Below are 17,692 nucleotides of genomic sequence, written 5' to 3'. Positions count from 1 at the left end.
TTAATCACTGAATAATTTTATAGTTCTACAATCAAGTACTGAAAACCTTAAGTGAAAATTAAATAAATACATATTAAATACAATATTGTTAAAAAAAATTAATAAATAAAATAAGCACAGAAACCCTGAACATGATATTTTAGAAACTATACTGTGATGATGATAATAATAATAATAATAATAATAATAATAATAATAAAGCAGAAAGCATGGTTAATTTAGTGTCACATATATCCTTAACTGTTTGTTGACCAAACAAATCTTGCTTACAACTACAGTATTTGCATAACCAGTATTTGTCAACTTTCTTGGCTTAACTTTTTGAAGACAAAAGTTTAGGTTAGTTTAAAAATCTTGTTTAGGTTAGATTAGGTTACGATATTAATACAATATGATATTAAAACGATATTAATGAAATGACTTGACTTGAAGTTACGGAAACTTCCTACTTTTCTGTTTTTTCATCTGATTTTATGGTGATTTCGTCTGATTTTATGGTGGGTTTCTTTTGACTGCCCCCTGTCGTTTTAAAGAATATCACATCGGCAAATGCCATTACTGGTATGTCACAAAACCATCTTTTAAGGAACACTCATTGGTCTCAAAAATGTAAAAGTCCTCAAGTCTAAAAAGACTGAAGGCTAGACTAGAGTTAGACTTGATAAAATAGGGGACTTGTCCTCACAAGAACCACCACAAGAATGTTCAAAATGTAACATCCTGACTGATAAGTACACTCAGATCAGGACATCTCTGTTGCAATTTACAGCCACAGATAAGCAGGTCATTTTGGTTTTGAGACGCAACAATGCACATATACAGGTAAAAAGAAATTGTATCAAAACACTTCTGAGAAATGGGGATGAAGCTCACCTGATTTGATGCTGAGATTTTCTCGGATTTCTTCATGATCGCAAGGATGTGTGAAGTCGAAGATGCTGTGGCCTGTCAGTTCCACCTGATAACAGTTTTTAGGGCAAGTCAAGAGTTTAGTAGCTATAAATGATGAGAGTTTCTATGGTTGTTACTTTTCTGAAAGAGTGAGTGAAATGAGTTGAGGCTAACCTGCGTCAGGCCCATAAATTTACTGACATTTTCTGAAAGGAAAATCATGTCCCCATCTGAAGTGACCACAATCACAAAGCCTTCCAGAGACTTCAGATACAGATTGTCCATCTGGCTGCCATTTTGCGACCGCATTTGCTGGACTGTTTGGCCTGCAACAAAAGATAACACAACTTAGTATGAGTACACAAATTTTGTAACTTTATGCTGGTAAATTATCAAAACAAACAAAAAGAAGCAGTCCATTTTTAAGGATAAATAGGCTCATTTTAGAGGTCCTATTAAAGGTTAAATCATTTGAAGTTTTTCAATTTTGAATCTATTCAGCAAATCTCCAGGTCTGGCGATAGCACGTTTAGCTAACCTTAGTATAGATCATTGTATTGAATTAGACCATTAGCATACTGTTCAGAATGACCAAAGAGTTACAATAGTTATTTTATTTCAATCTTGACAATACTGTAGTTACATTGCAGTTACATCGTATACTAAGACTGATTAAAAATGATAAGTTGATATTATATTGCTCGATATATATAGGAACTATACTATACAATAATTAAGGAACTTTGCTGCCATATCATGGCTGCAGTAGGAACAATGATATTATTTACCCCACTAAAGCCTGCTTTATACTCGATGCATCTGCTAGTTTGCTTGAGCACGCAGTGAATGTAAGGTCATCGCTGGGTTTGTAAAGGTTCACTTTGAGTGCGCATGACATGATTTTTATCTGGCAGAGCGCACAATTATTTTAAGACTCAAGCAAGCAGTTCATGCGGCGCCATATTCGATTTGAGTTAAATATGAATCAATTTGAAGAGATTTTGTCTAAAATAGGTATTGTACACACATCTGTATGATCCACCCATGATCGTAGAGATAACCAGATGACCAATATGTTTTGGCTAGAAATTGCAACAGCAGTGGAAAAGTAGGAAAGTTTTTGTTAAAAAGTTTAGAAAACTTGAGGGGTAAGTTTTTTAAAACCAAAAAGAGAGGCCTTGGCAAAAGTGTAGACCCAGGTGGTTTAAAGATGACAGAATATGTTTTTCCACCAGTTGTAGGTTTTACACTGATGTACTGTATATGTTATTATTTTGAATTTAAAACAATTTAATAGTTTATAAAACTAAAATTAAGTCACAAATTATTTCTTTAATAACTGGAAAGGAATATTTGAACCTACTGGTGTATAATATACTGATGCCCTGTATTTGGGCTTTATTGGTGATAATTGTCTGCAACGTTGCACCATTATTGCCTTTTTAGCATATCAGTAGAGAACAAACTAGCCAGACAGTTATGTGTGATTTTTTTTTTTGCTTTTATTCTTGCCATATATAAAAATATATTTATATAGCAACCCATGTTCTGTTGTCATTAATATTTTAATAAACTTTAAAAGGTGGAATTGTCTGAGATATGAACAAAAGCAAGTGATGCATCAAAGTTTGAATTAAAAAAATCTTGAACGTTTATAAAAATCTTTATAATCATTAAAAATAATTTATAAAAATATTACAAATAATTAGTTTAAAAATCTTGAAAGATATTAATGATATGACATAGTTCCAGAAACTTTCTACTTCTCTGTTTAATCATCTGCTTTTACTGTCAGTTTCTTTTGACTGTCCCCTGTTGTTTTAAAGAATATCACAACACCAAATGCATCAAGTATAAAAGTCTCGTCCGTTTTATGAGGTGCAGTCAGCGAAGGTCTGTGACGCGGCGCCAAGTGAAAGTAAAGTACAAATCAAGCTTTAGCTGAGGAATATTTTCAGAAGCTGCATAATATTATTGCTCCTGCTGCAACCATGGTATGGCAGCAAAGATTCTTGATTATTACGCCGGAATGAGAGTATAGTCTTAGCCAAATCAAGCCAGAATATAGGAACTTTTCATTTTCTGTCTGTCATAATGCAACTAAAGAAAAGTCAAATTTTAAAGAGGAAAATTACTGAAACTCTTTTTTACATTTTTTTTTGAGTGAGATGCTAATGATCTAATCTGATTCAATGGTTTATGCTAAGCTAGGCTAAAAGTGCTCCCCACAGACCCAGGGATCAGGTGGGAATTTAACCAATAAGTGAATAAGCAGCCTATTATGGCTTCTGGAAATTTTTGGGCCAACAATAAATACCTAAAAGTATAAATTATAATACAATTATTACATCTACATAAGCTTGTCTTACACCCCCAATCCTGGAGAAATGTAGTAGTCAAATCAAGTAAAGATTTAGTTTTAAATAACATTGTTTTCGATTTAAGAAAACAAATAATTAAAAATGTAGACAATGTATTAAGATAAAACAGAGAAAAAGAGATTGACACTTGTTTAATTATTACAAGTGCAAACGGTACATTTTTGGATTGTAGGACCCTATGGCTGGAATTGCTTAGGGCTTCCAAATCACTAAATCTGCCCCTACCAGGGATTGACAAAATGGACAGAGAGCGACTAAATACTGAATTTGATTTTATGCAAGTTGTAAAATGACCCTATTTCTAAAAAAAAGTGTTCCTTTAAAATCTTGCAAATCTAACACAAACTCTGTATTAGTGCTTTAAAAATAAAAGTAGCTCAAAATTAAATTATTATCAAATGAAACTCTCATTCTAGCATGGACTAAAAACAAGCTATTTGTCCAGTCAGCAAATAGAGGATGTTTGAAGTACACAATGCGCATGAAAAGCATCAACAACTTGAAAAAATAATAAAAGCGAAACACCCCGCTGTGCACTTCATGTCTGCTTCCCCACAGATAAGATCCTCATTGAGATCAGGCATTTTGGGCTCAAGCGCTAAAGCTTTGACATCGGCACATACGTCTGCATTGTGCGTTTGGGTGTCAGCAGGTGGTCTGTGTCTGCGCTCCCACCTCAAGCCCGTCGGTCTTCATCCCAGTGCTATAAATACTTTGTTGTGATGTCTAACAAGCTCTCAGCCAAACGCAAGAACAACTCTTTTTGCCATTCTCTGTCTGTCTCTATTATAATCATTAAGATCTTCTAGACATAAACAAGTCAGACAGTGTGCACAGACACAAACGTACAGTGAAAAGGTTTTTTTAAAAGATTAAAATTTAAGGATTTAAAAAAAAAATTTTTTTAGTTTTTTTTAGAGTAATTGTGAAGTTTTGTTTTAATTTTTTCTGAAACTTTTCCTCAAAATATCCTCAACCAGTAGTTAGCTGTACAGAAAGTGGGTACCAAATAGTTGCTTGTTTCTACTGCCTACACTGTTTTTACCACACAGCTAAATAGAGTCCAGCTAATGTTTGCCTAAAATATTCATTTAAAGGTTTAGTTTAACCAAAAATGGAAAGTCTGTTATTAATTACTCACCCTCATGTTGTTCCAATGATGAGACCTTCGTTCATCTATAAATTAAGGTTATTTCAAGAGTTTACACTTAGCTGATGATTGATTGTAAAGCTTGTTTGGCATGCTGTCCCAGGAGAGAGCCCTGAGCTCATAAGATCCTCGAACCCGAGGCCCCTCTTATTTAAAGGGCGAGAGGGGAGTTTGAGCTCAGATACATCTCGAGAACTCCCCTGCTTATTTAAGGCTAATGTCAAATTAGAGATTGCTATGGAGAGATATACTGCTGATTAAGATATCACGCTTAGTTTGGTCAATTTCCCAATGCCGCATGTCTTTGGACTGGGAGGAAACTGGAGAATGCAAGGGAAACCCATGTGAGCACAGGAAGAACATGTAAACTCCACACAGAAATGTTGACTGGCCTTGTAAGGATGTGAACTAGTGACATTCTTGCTGTAAGGCAACAGTGCTAACCACTGGGCTGCTGTGCCACCCTATCAAGGAAAAGGGGGGAGGAGTAGGGGTGAAAGGGAGATTCTTTAAGATGAATATAACTGACTTAAGAAACTCTGGTTATTTATAGTGAGTTAGGAATCGTCCGATTGGTGCATCATGTGTTAATGCAGGAACAGACAAGGTCAATCATAAGCACCTGATCTTCTCGAAATTAGTTTATGAATAAACTTCACTTTAATACAATTCAAGAGCTCTCTCATAGACAGCATTCCAGAGACATTCAAAAGTCCAGAAAAATAACAAAAACTATCTGAAATCTCTCCGTGTGACTTCTGTGGTTCAACTGTAATCATACAAGGCTCCAAAAACACTTGACCTTGTTTGTCTTAAGACTTTGTTTGCTAATGTCTTCCTTGTCAGATTATGGTGCGCATTTACTATGGGGGATATGGCACTTGTGTGTTACTGCTTATTCTAATGACAATACGTTGTACTGCCTATAGTACCTGTAAATGTTCATTTTTACAGCTTTTTTTTTGTAAACAAAAGTATTTGTAGAGTATTATTACAGCTTAAGTCAGATGAAATGTTTTGACAGTTTTTTCTCTTTTTATAAACTTTTATCATCTCAAGATTGTTGCTGCCTATGGAGCATGAGAGAGCTCTCGTATTTAATCTAAAATAGCTTAATTTGTGTCCTGAAGATGAATGAAGGTCTCTGAAGATTGGAGCATCATGAGGGTGAATAATTAAGGACAAAAGTTTCTATTTTGGGTGAACAAACTCTTTAAGGGAGATAAGAGAACAATATTGTTTTTAAAACTATTTCTTCTATATACACTCTTAGAAATAACGGTACGCGAGCTGTCACTGGGGTGGTACCTTTTCAAAAGGTACACATTTGTACTTGAAGAGTCCATATTGATACCTCAAAAAGATATTATATTAATTTTGAGAGGAACACCTTTGTACTTTTTTGGTACTAATATGTACAATTGGGGTATTAATGTGGACCTTTTAGATACAAATTTGTACCTTTTTTAAAGGTACCACCCCAGTGACAGCTCGCGTACCTGTATTTCTAAGAGTGTAGGAGAGTGAAAGTAGATAGGCAGCTAATGAAGACCACAGGCTGGTGTTATGCCAATTTGTTATGTATCTGCAATTATCAGTAACAGAAGTGAAACTAGACCAGCTGTGACTTATTTTGGCAGTTCAAAATCACTATTTTATTTTAATTAGGTAATAACATTATTTGTCTTGTACTTTGACCTTAACTTTTTTGTTACAAAACAACATGAAAATACCTAATGGGGGACTTTGAAATCTGAGACATGTGATAACTGGATTTGATATGCTGACCAATTAGAGAACAGTTGGGACAGCACTTTGTCTTTTACTTAAAAAAGGAGTGAACATTTCTTTCTTTTGTTGAACACAAAGGAAGATATACTGAAGAATGTTGGAAAGCAGCAGCCATTGAATTTCATAGTAAGTTTTGTTTCAACTATGGATGTCAGTGGCTGAATAGAATATCCTGTTTTGTGTTCAACAGAAGAAAGAATTTCTTAAAAGGTTACAACCACTAGAGTATGACCAAAAGGTAAGAAAATGTAAACTATATGCTGTTTCAGAGAAACCTTTAGATGTTTAACGCTGTTATTTCAGAATTTTCTTTAATATTACACAATCTTCTTTACACTTTCTAAAGAAAACTGTGCCTTTGAAAAAAGAGACACAAAAAGAAAGCAGATGATTTGAGTAAAAGTCTCAGTTTGCTCTAGATTTGATCATATTACATTCTAGGAGAAAGAACTGAGTTGTAAAGTTATATAATTTCTGAATTTAATTTAAATAGGAGAAAATCCAGGCAAAAGAAAATTTACAGATTCAGATTATGTCTCAATGATGTCAATCACTTTTTTGAACAACGTTTATAGCAACAGAGAAGTCACATCTGTTAAATTCACAAAAGGTATGTTTATACGGAAAAAAGAAAAGAAAGAAAAAAGGGATTTTGGCCATTTATTTACATATTTTTTGGGGACATGAACCTGATACCACTATTGTTTCTGTGATGAAAATAGTGACATTTATAAGCACAAGCAAGTCCTTAATAACCAAAATAAGAATGACAGACAACAGGACTGCATGAGTATGAGTAAAAAGCACTATTTCACAACAAATCGTAACTATTAAAATAGTGGCTGATTCGTTTGAAGTCATACAATTCCATTCGTATTACGATGTAGTACGATTTGCTCATCCCCCAATGACGGACATAATAATTTTTTGTGTGAATCTAATGAATGATTTGACAGTATTGTCATTCAGACCTGCAATTTTTTGGAAACTGAAATTGAAAACTCTATTTTTATTACCTTTAAATCATATAAATGTAATAACATATTTAGTTTGGATGAGAATCATAAGTTCTTCAACACCCTATTAGCGATATGATTCTATGAAACACTTCACTGAACAACATATCAGTATCTGCTTCTGGTTTTATGATCTTGTGGCCTATCAAAGGTCAACAGCAAACACAGAGCACTCATAAAGACATACAGTACAGTATGCCGAATATCTCCGACAGACCTGCACGGCGCCAACAAACATGGTGTTGTGGCTAAGAAAAGAGTGTGAGAAGAAATCATAACTCACCGTTCAGAGAAAACAATACCCCCAGGAACCCCTAATTACCTCACACCTCGTCATAGGCCTCTTTCCCTGTTTCTCCACATCCATCCATCTTCTCCACCCACTTCCACCTCACCCACACACATTTTCATCAGCAGATTCCATCTCTTCCCTTCTTATTGTTCATTCCCCTCTCTCTCCTAGAGACATACACACATACTGTACACATGTATGTGCGCCAGGAATTGCGTTTGGAAACAATGTGCAGCGCTCTTTGTCTGTCTTCCTGAATTTCTTATTATATATTGAGGAGTACAGGACATCTCATGGACTTACCCAGCCCAACTTCGCTGACACACAAACATGTTTACTGAGCCATCTCCATGAGGACACACCACAGACATCTACCATGTCTTTTATTAATTATTATAACCTGTCAATAGGTCAATTATAATAACCTGAACAGTTTTTTATAGATTTTTAGTATAAAGCTATAGAAGAGTAGTTAGCGGTTCATTCCGCTTTGGTGACCCCTGATAAATCAGAAAATAAGCCAAAGGAAAATTAACGAATTAGACTATTTTATTTATAAATCATTTTTATAAATTAAAAAGTCTAAAAAATGACTGTTCAATAGTTAGTAATAATTTAATTTTAAGAAATATATATTTTTGTTTATCATGCATACATTAAATTATTCATTAAAATGTTTTGAAATGTTACATTTCTTTATTCACAATAATAAAAAAACAAATTAATAAAAAAATCCATAAATGTGCCACAAATTCTATAAAAAATTCAAGCAGAAAAAAAAGATTTCAATATTAATAATATTTTTCTGAGCACAATATCATAACATTAGAATGACTTTTGATAGCTTATATAACATTAAAGACTGTAGTATTGATGTTTGGAATACAGCTTTTACTGTCACATACATTCTTATATTTTTTGAATCTATATTTATTTTAAATTTTCAAAATATTTCACAATATTCTTGCTTTATTAAATAAATGCAGCCTTAGTACGTCAATATCACAGAGTTTTGTGTTTCACATGTTCTAAATGTTCCCTACATTTCACATACTGTACTGTGTGTTTCATGTACTGTAAACAGCCAATGAGCTTGCTCATCAACATTTAAGTACCTCAGTGTTATTTGCATTAGCAAACTGCGGTCATTTTCTGATACCCTCCTCCACCACAGCTCCACCTGTGTATAGTTTGGCTACAGGGTTACATCTATGTTAACTTTGCAGCAGCAGTGGGTTCTCAGAGAGCACGTTTATAAATATACCGGTAGTAGCAAGTCACGGCCCTTGCTTTGCATCAAAGCAGGTCTATTCCGCCAAGACCAAATGTTTCCATGCGCAGTTTTCAGAAATAAGCTTAAACAGGCTAATTACAAACAAATAATAAGATTTAAAAAACACATAGCCAGAATGCTGAGAGATCAGATGTATCTGAAGCGTGTTGTGCAATGGTGTACCTGAGCTGAAGAGCTTGCGTGTGCGCAGGAAGCTGATAGCCAGTCTCATGATAGAGGCTTTGTCCAGGTGTGAGCTGATGCTGTGGGGTAATGGTAGCTGATGGGCCAGCTCATAAAACACCTCTGTCTCTTTACTGCGCCTGCAGCGCGCCGCATCACGAGACTTCTCCTTACGCCTTTCTGAAGGGTGCCTGCAAAACAGAAGAGGCTGAATATGCATATTTTGTTATATTTGGAATGCATTTTATTGTTAGAAGCAAAGTAATAATTTTTTTTTTCAATTTATGGAAGTTTCATAAGCTAAAAGTATATTTTCTACTAACAAAAACAAAGTATAAAATTAATAATTAAAACAAATAATTTTGTTTTCATTTTATGGAAGTTTCATAACCTAAAGCTTGTATTTTCTATTAACAAAAACAAAGCAAAGCATAAAAATAATAATTTAAATAATTATTTTTGTTTTCATTTTGTAGAAGTTCCATGAGCTAAAAAGTGTATTTTCCATTAACAAAAACAAAGCCTTACTCACACAGTAACCAAACAAACAAAATGTTGCAAAAAATTAAACAAATACATAAATAAAATAAATAAATAAGTAACAAATAAACTTTCTCAGTTCTAAACTCTTCAACTTTTGATCTAAAAGTATTTGACAACGTGTTTTAGTGCTAACACTAGCTTCTAAACCAGCAAAACTTTAGGAGTAGTAAAGAGGATTCCTAAATATTAGACCAAACCAAAAACTGTCCTAAAATGGCTGTTGCTGGCCATCGTACTTGAAAGAAAACATTTTACAAACATTTGACCACAATGACCTTTTAAAAAGTTATTGTCTTAATTACTGGGGTATTCCCATACAGTCAGAAATACGTTTTCACATATCTTTCTAAATTTGTTTCAAAGAAATACAAAAAAAATGGTCAAAAATATTTTTATTTGTTCTATGAATTGATATTTTACCATTTTTATATGTATTTACAACTTTTAAAAATGTATTTAAATATAGCAACATAATATTGCACTCTAAAGTTTCCATCAATTAAATTTTCTGACAGAGACTCCTCCCCTCCTCTATCAGCCAATCACTGTGTGCATAGTTAGTAAACATGCTGACATCACCCATAGCAATAAGGTTAACCCCACCCTCATGCTTAACTTAAGAGAAAACTCTTCATTAAATTTTTTTTTACTGCTATTTCTAACTCAGTGGTATATATATTCCATATATGCAAAATCTATAAGCAAACCACTACTGTGAGAATATGTGCATCGAGGTTTTAATCTCACTCGTGGAGAAAAAAATTCTGAATCCCAGCAGATACAAGAAATTCAATCTTAAATTTGACAATAAAAAACTTAAATATGGGTTCATTTTGGCCGGGTCATGTCAGGTCACTATAGGACAGGCTCATGAAGATGCCTCTTAAGAGCTTGTTAGTACATGTTGTTCAGAGTAATCTTCAGGGACAGTTATATACATACAGACACAATGTAAAGCAGCTTAGACATCTATAAATAACTCCATACACACAGTAAACAAATATCCAATTAACTTTTTCCTGTAATTCATACAAGTCAACAATTTCCTGCAATTTTTTATTTATAGGCATTTTCTGTTTATTAGGCTTATTTATCTCTGCTCTGTCAACTTTATATGTTGAAAATCGAACACTACAATAAAACAGTGACTTTTTGATAGTTGAAACAATATATACTGTATAACAAATATTCTGAAAATGTTCAAGCAGCTCATGGGTTTTTTGTTCCATAATTTCTTCGAACTGAATCAACATAGCATTAAAAACTACAAAAAATTAAAATGAAAGTTATTTTGATTAACTTTTTAACATCCAAAGTTATCAGAGCTGACAACAAGATCCCATAATGCAATTTGAAATTGTACACTGTAAAATAGCAGTTTACAAAAAATTACAATATTACTAGAACATTACAAAAGTTACAAGGCAATTTTACAGTATTACTGGCTAATTTTACAGTATTGGCTAAACCATATTGGCCAGTAATACTGTAAAAATTGCCAGTAATGCAGTAGTACTGTAAAAATTGCCAGCAATACTGTAAAATCAGCCTGTAATACTGTAAAATTGGCGATAATACTGTAAAATGTACAAGACAATTTTACAATATTACGGACTTATTTTTACAGTATTACTGGAAACCAAAATTGCCAGTAATACTGGAAAAATGCTAAAGTATTGCTGGCTAAATTTGATTTCAAGTAACACTGTAGACACTGTGGCCAGTAATAGCCAGCATTTTACAGTATTACTGAGACATTTTACAGTATTACTAATGATTTTTACAGTATTACTGGCAATTTTGGTTTCTAGTAATACTCTAAAAATTGCAAGTAATACTGCAAAATCTACAAGACATTTTTTACAGTATTACTGGCTAATTTTACAGTATTACTGGAAACCAAGATTGGCAGTAATACTGTAAAAATTTATATTAATACCGTAAAATTAGCCAGTAATATTGTAAACATTGCCAGTAATACTGTAAAATTAGCCAGTAATCCTGAAAATATGTCAGTAATGCTGTATTAATTTAAAATGAATTTTTACAGAATTACTGGCTAATTTTACAGTATTACTGGAAACCAAATTGCCAGTAATACTGTAAAAATCACCAGTCATACTGTAAAATTAGCCAGCAATACTGTAAAATTGGTGGTAATACTGTAAGGTGTACAAGGCAATTTTTACAGTATTACTGTCTAATTTTACAGTATTATTGGAAACCAAAGTTGCCAGTAATACTGTGAAAATCACCAGTAATTCTGTAAAATTAGCCAGTAATACTGGAGAATTGGCAGTAATAATGTAAAGGGTACAAGGCAATTTTTACAGTATTACTGGCTAATTTTACAGTATTACTGTAAACCAAAATTGCCAGTAATATTGTAAGTTTTACAGCATTTTTTCACAGTGCAGAAAAAAATCAGAAGTTAACTAACCAATATTTTTCTGTTTAAAGTGTTGACTTTTATTGAGGACAGTACAGCTTAAAGCACATATTCACCCCCACAAAAATCTACTTTAATGTTCAAGAGGTAACACTTTAGAATTATGGTCCCTTAGTTAATGTATTCCCTAACATTGACCAAGTAAGAATAATCTTGTAAAACATTTATTAATCATAGTTTAACATTTATTAATGCATTATTAAAATCCACAGTTGTGCTTGTTAACAACAGTTAATGAACACCGGACTAACATAATTTAACTTGAATAGCCTTTACTGATATTAACAGAGATGAATAAATATATAATATCTAAAATATATTACTAAATGTTTTTTTCATGTTAGTAAATACATGAACTAATGGACCATTACTTTGAAGTGTTACTATTTAAGAAAGCACACAAAAACTGACTATTTGTGTTTCCTGAGAGCGATTATCTTGGCAGGTGACATGGTTTTGTGGTTTGTGGCTTGCCAGTATGTGAAAGCGTGAACTCTGTATGCCCTCTAAATGCGGTGTGCCACCCTCACAGAAAAAAAAAACCAAGCCACACTGCTCCGTTTGTTGATGAAACACCACAAGCACTCTTTTAATGCGTCACATATGATAACACAGTAACACAGATACCAGCACACGTGGCTTGCGTGCAGCGCAAAACTTTCAGTGTCTGTGGGAGACCAATGCTGAGACCAGGAACTAGCAGTTTAATTCCAGTAGCAGCGTCCCAGTGTGGGTCCCCTATTCCCCGGTTCAGGTCAGCCCGGCTCTGGGAGTGTTTGTAAAATGTGCACAGTGTGGTGCGGGGGAGCAGGAATGCCATAATCAGCCTTCTATTATACAGCTGCATATTTGGCAACCGCAAAATATCCCCCAACTCTTTTTCAGAAAAAAAAATTGTCATTGTATTAGTAACTAAGGATTATTCTCACAGGAAATGACAGATGTTTTTACTTTGAGGTCAACCCATGGGACTGTCTGCTTTTTCTGTTCGATTAATGCGAATTGGCAACTTCCATTTCAGCCCTACTATCTCTCTCTTTCATTCTCTCAGAAGTAAACCACATTCGTTTTGGAAATGAAGTGTTTAAATACATAAATATTAGTTAAATAATTAAACAAATATCATGCAGGCTCATTCACAGTACACATTTACAATAACTGATTGCTTTCCCTTACCACAGCTGATTCTGCATGATGTCCTTCATCACTTATATAATCTATTTACAGCTATAGAGAAGTTTAAAAGCTAATAAAGCAATAAAATTTATTAAATGATTTTACATAACTTGATGTAACCTGACAATCTGCTCTGATTTCATATCATGTTGGAAACTATCCATATCATAATAAATGCTAAATGTCATTTACATGACAAAGGGATTGCTTCAATAGCAGGGCATAATAATTTAGCTATAACATCAGAGATAACAGATAAGGCTGTTTATGCGCATGTGTTGGTAACAAAAAATGCGCCTGATTTTACATTTTGCTTCACTTAAACTCTGCACATTTGAAAAGGCTGACATGTGTGGAAAAGCTGTGAACTCACTAGACACTATTATACACTACAGCTGAATCTACTATTTTGGTGCCTGAAATCCAGGTGGATGTCTTGGGTTTGAATAAAGCTGAGCAAGGAATTGTGCGTTTACACAACAAGATTTTACTATAAGATTATATCTGTGTAAAAATGTTTTGTGAACAGTCAACAGCATTGACAAAAGAATATCCTTTCGCATGAAAATGACTAAAACGCTGCATTATGCATGCCAGGCCAGTAGATGACAATGTTATTGCTATATAACTGTGCACATGTAGTCCTAAAGTAGGTCAGTGTTGACAGTAGCTATGTTTCCATCCATAAAATGCATATTAACTTTATTTGTAAAACTGGATTATCGCATAAAAGACGTGCGAATAAAGCAGCGTTTCCATCCAATGAGTCAGAGCGAACAAAATTTTCACTTCTTTTTGGTCTGGAGCCAAATATAAACAGAATTTACTGCGGTAGGAGAAGCTTTGTGAATCTTTTTCTAATTTAATGAATGATTCACGCCTCAGAAGGCAATCCTGACACGCAGTGAACGCACGGTGGCGTTTGAAGGTGTGAGACTTGGAGCACAGAAATTGCTCTTGATTCTGGAGCTAATTCATAAAATAATAACACTAATACTGAAATGGTTACAGCATTTTACAATATTTTAGATGTTTTACAATGTGGTCAGCTTGCTAGTTTGTCCATTCACTCACATTTTTATCATCACATGATGTTTTAAATCAACATCACATGACTTTTTTAACGTGCTTACTGGAATTTGTTCAGTAAAAGTGTTTCCATCACAGTTTATGCGCATCTTTACTTATCAAATTAAAAGTTTATCCTAGTTGTGCACATGTTTTTTATGTGCATTTTCAACATTTATGAGCATCTTGGCATTTCCGTCAATGTTTTTTTTAATGCGCATATCCAAAATGCGACAAAAGTTGGAAGGAAACGTTAGCTACGTTAGCAGTTTTGTCTATTCTTGTTGTACATGTCATATATAATATTTATTAAAAAAATTAAGTTAACCTTTTATAGTTTATTAATTTGTTATGTTGCTATTTTGAACTAAATTAATATTAAAAGGATTCAATTACTTAAAAATGCAGAAGCTATAATCTATACTGTAAAATATATACAGTGCATCCCATTTTAAAAATGAATATTTTTATCCATTCCTCTGTGAATATGTTTAATATATATTGGTGCATTTAAACAAAACAGATTTATTTAATAGATATATTTATTAAATTAATATTTTAGTCACAGAACATCTTCAGAAATAAAAAGATAATACATTTAAATACATAAAAAACTATATTTTTTGTTTCTGCTGATTTTGCTGTTTTATTAAAAAAAAAAATTTCCCTGACATAAGTTTGGGCTGCAAATTTTTGAACTACTATTGTATATAAGTTGTTTTGTTAGATTAGCTCCAGATTTGACTTCAGTACTGACTAAACTAATGTAAATGCCAAAATATAATATTGTAAAGCATCATAGAAAGTATTAATGAGAGATATGTGGGGGTGTACTTATTTATGCTGAGCACGGTATATATTAATAAGTTTCCAGGAATGCGTGAGTGTTTTTTCTATTTATTTATACTTTTGAAGTGTATATTATTATTAGTTATTATTAACAAAAAGTAATTTTTATTGACATTTTTGTAGTTTTAAACCATACTGAAACAATAAATGTGACCCTGGACCACAAAAACATTGTCTTATGTTGCACAAATACATTTTTCGCAATAGCTAAACACATTTTATGTGTCAAAAATACAAATTTTTCTTTTATGGCAAAAGAATGTTTTAATATTCAGTAAAGACATTTAAATATGATGTATTTTTAATGCTTGTTTAAATGTATTTATTTAAAAATTTATTTTATTAATAATATGCATTGCATACAGTGAAAAAATTATTGTTCAAAATTGTTGCAAACAATTAATTTGGGTTAATTTAAACAAACTATTTAAAATTAAATTTTAACTAGTTAAACCTAATTTGTTTGTTTAAATTCAGTCCAGATAAATTGTTTACAACTACTTAACTTAAAAAAAAAAAATTTACATCCGGGAAAATTTTTTTAATCATTGAAATAATTTAATCATTCCATTTAAAATGAAATGGAAAGCTTATTTTTGCAACATTTAGACAATGAAAAATTTTCAATTTTACAACATTGACACTTATGACTGGTTTTGTGGTCCAGGCTAACATATACAGAAATAAATGTGTACAAAATGAACAGATACTGGCAGCGCTGTGATTTACATTTTCAGGACAAAATCCATCATTTCAAACTAATAAAAATGTCTACAAAATCTGACATTTCAAACCAGCAAAAGTCACTGTTAAACATTTAAAGTACAAAAGTTGTTGGATCAGAGATCAAGGTTGCATAATGCACAGAGCACTACACTTTTAATTAATTTTTTAATTTTTACAAACACACTAGATTCAGTGCCTCGAATGATGGGAATCTGCATCAGCCCTTTACTAGGCTACTGAGTTCAGTTCCCACACAGTCCAGCTGCTGACCTCAACCCCAAACGCTCTGCACATTACCAGGCTAAACTTCTGAATATAAGATGTGCAACAGGTCAAGGTATAGCCCGAAGACAGATGCCTGCTGGCTATTTTCACTTTTTTTTAACCAGTCTTTTCATCTTCCATGGGCAAAATAACAGGACCGACAGCTATTTAGCCTCTCCCACATGTTCTCAACAAGCACTCTTCTTTACAGTAAAAGCATCAGTCAGGCACTCAACATGAGGCCGGTCTGTATTTCAGCGTGAGATCTCAAGGCAGATTTGCCTAAAACAGAGCTGTCACGATTCCTAAAGCGCACCTTTGAAAAGCACAATAGCGCAACTGCTGCACCTATCACCTACTGCCTCAGGCGTCATCACGCACAACTGAACCAAAAGCTGTCAAAGGGGAGCAGATCATGTGATTAGCAGGCCGATGTGAACCCATTCCTCCCTCTATCTCTCTCTGCATCTCCCCCTCAACCAGATTAGGCCAGAGTTCACAGAAAGCCAAAAGCCAGACTGTACACAGCACCCATTCACTACAGATAATCCTATTTTCCCTAACCTCGGAGAAACGGCCGACCTTTAGTTTCCCAACTATTAATCCAGTGAGCCGTTCAGTGTTGAAATAAATGACTGATCTTAGGGTGTCAGTGTATTGTTGCATTGCACATATATTGCATATTGAAATAAGCATTGATAGATGTCATTAACAATGATTGCATTACTCCACTGGGATTCATTTACAAAAGACAATCACACTGCTAATGAAACACCTGAAGAGCAAGTTAAACAAACCAGATAACAGATAAGAATCGTATAAGGTGATGGAAGTAACCAGAGCAGGGACACATTATGGAGCATTTAAAAAAAAGAGGTGAACCCTGATCTGATAACCCCAGTTTCAATTGGAACATTACGTTCCTGTTAACAAGCAGCACACAGGGGAAGATTTAACCCCTTTTTTTAGTATGCTTTAGGCACTAAAGAGCAGCTGGCTATGTTTACCACCTAAATGACCAGTATCTGTACTAAAAAAAAAATTCAAAGATGATTCCATGGATTTACTACATTTTTAAGCGGTTGTAAACAATTTATTTAAACTTATTTAAACACATTAAGTTCAAAATTACAAAATTGAATTAGTTTGTTTAAATTCTGCAGACATCTTTTTTTCTTTTTCAGTGTGGCTGACTAAACTATCATCTATACAGATCGCCAGTCACAATTTACACCAAACAGCAAACCAGTATTTATGATTTATGTGCATTATCCTTAAATGAGTTTGTGACCTAGGGGATAAAGACATTTTAGTGGCTGGTGGAGGGACTGCACTTGAAAGGGTTCAATTTTGCAGAATAGAAATACTACTAAAGAGTACTATGGAAGCATGCCATGCAAACATAAATGTTGTTTACATGTTTGAGATGCACTGATTTGCATGAAAGAGACTAAATGCAATAACTAAAAATAAATGTAAAACTTAATTTAATATTTTATTTGTATATGCCATATCTTATTGTGTTTGGAACATAGGGATAAGTGTTTTTCCTTAGATATTGATGTAATAGTTAAGTTGACTACCAATTCCTTCAGTGACTTAATTGTCATTATAAACTACTTCCACTAATAATAAAAAAA

General features: G+C 33.4%; 1 protein-coding gene across 4 annotated transcripts in view; it reads right to left on the bottom strand.

Moving 5' to 3' along the window:
- epas1a (endothelial PAS domain protein 1a) overlaps positions 1 to 17,692 on the bottom strand; it is a 61,404-nt gene that overhangs the window by 42,780 nt on the left and 932 nt on the right. For all 4 annotated transcript variants that reach the window (XM_690170.11, XM_005156297.6, XM_009306741.5 and 1 more), the window contains exons 2-4: positions 8,978 to 9,168; positions 1,066 to 1,217; positions 874 to 958 (exon numbers count right to left, since the gene is read on the bottom strand). In XM_690170.11, coding sequence (XP_695262.7) covers positions 874 to 958; positions 1,066 to 1,217; positions 8,978 to 9,168 — 428 coding nt within the window. The remainder of the gene's footprint in view (positions 1 to 873; positions 959 to 1,065; positions 1,218 to 8,977; positions 9,169 to 17,692) is intronic.

The sequence above is a fragment of the Danio rerio genome, chromosome 12, assembly GCF_049306965.1.
Source record: "Danio rerio strain Tuebingen ecotype United States chromosome 12, GRCz12tu, whole genome shotgun sequence".
NCBI lineage: Eukaryota > Metazoa > Chordata > Actinopteri > Cypriniformes > Danionidae > Danio > Danio rerio.
This window is presented reverse-complemented; position numbering and strand designations above follow the sequence as displayed.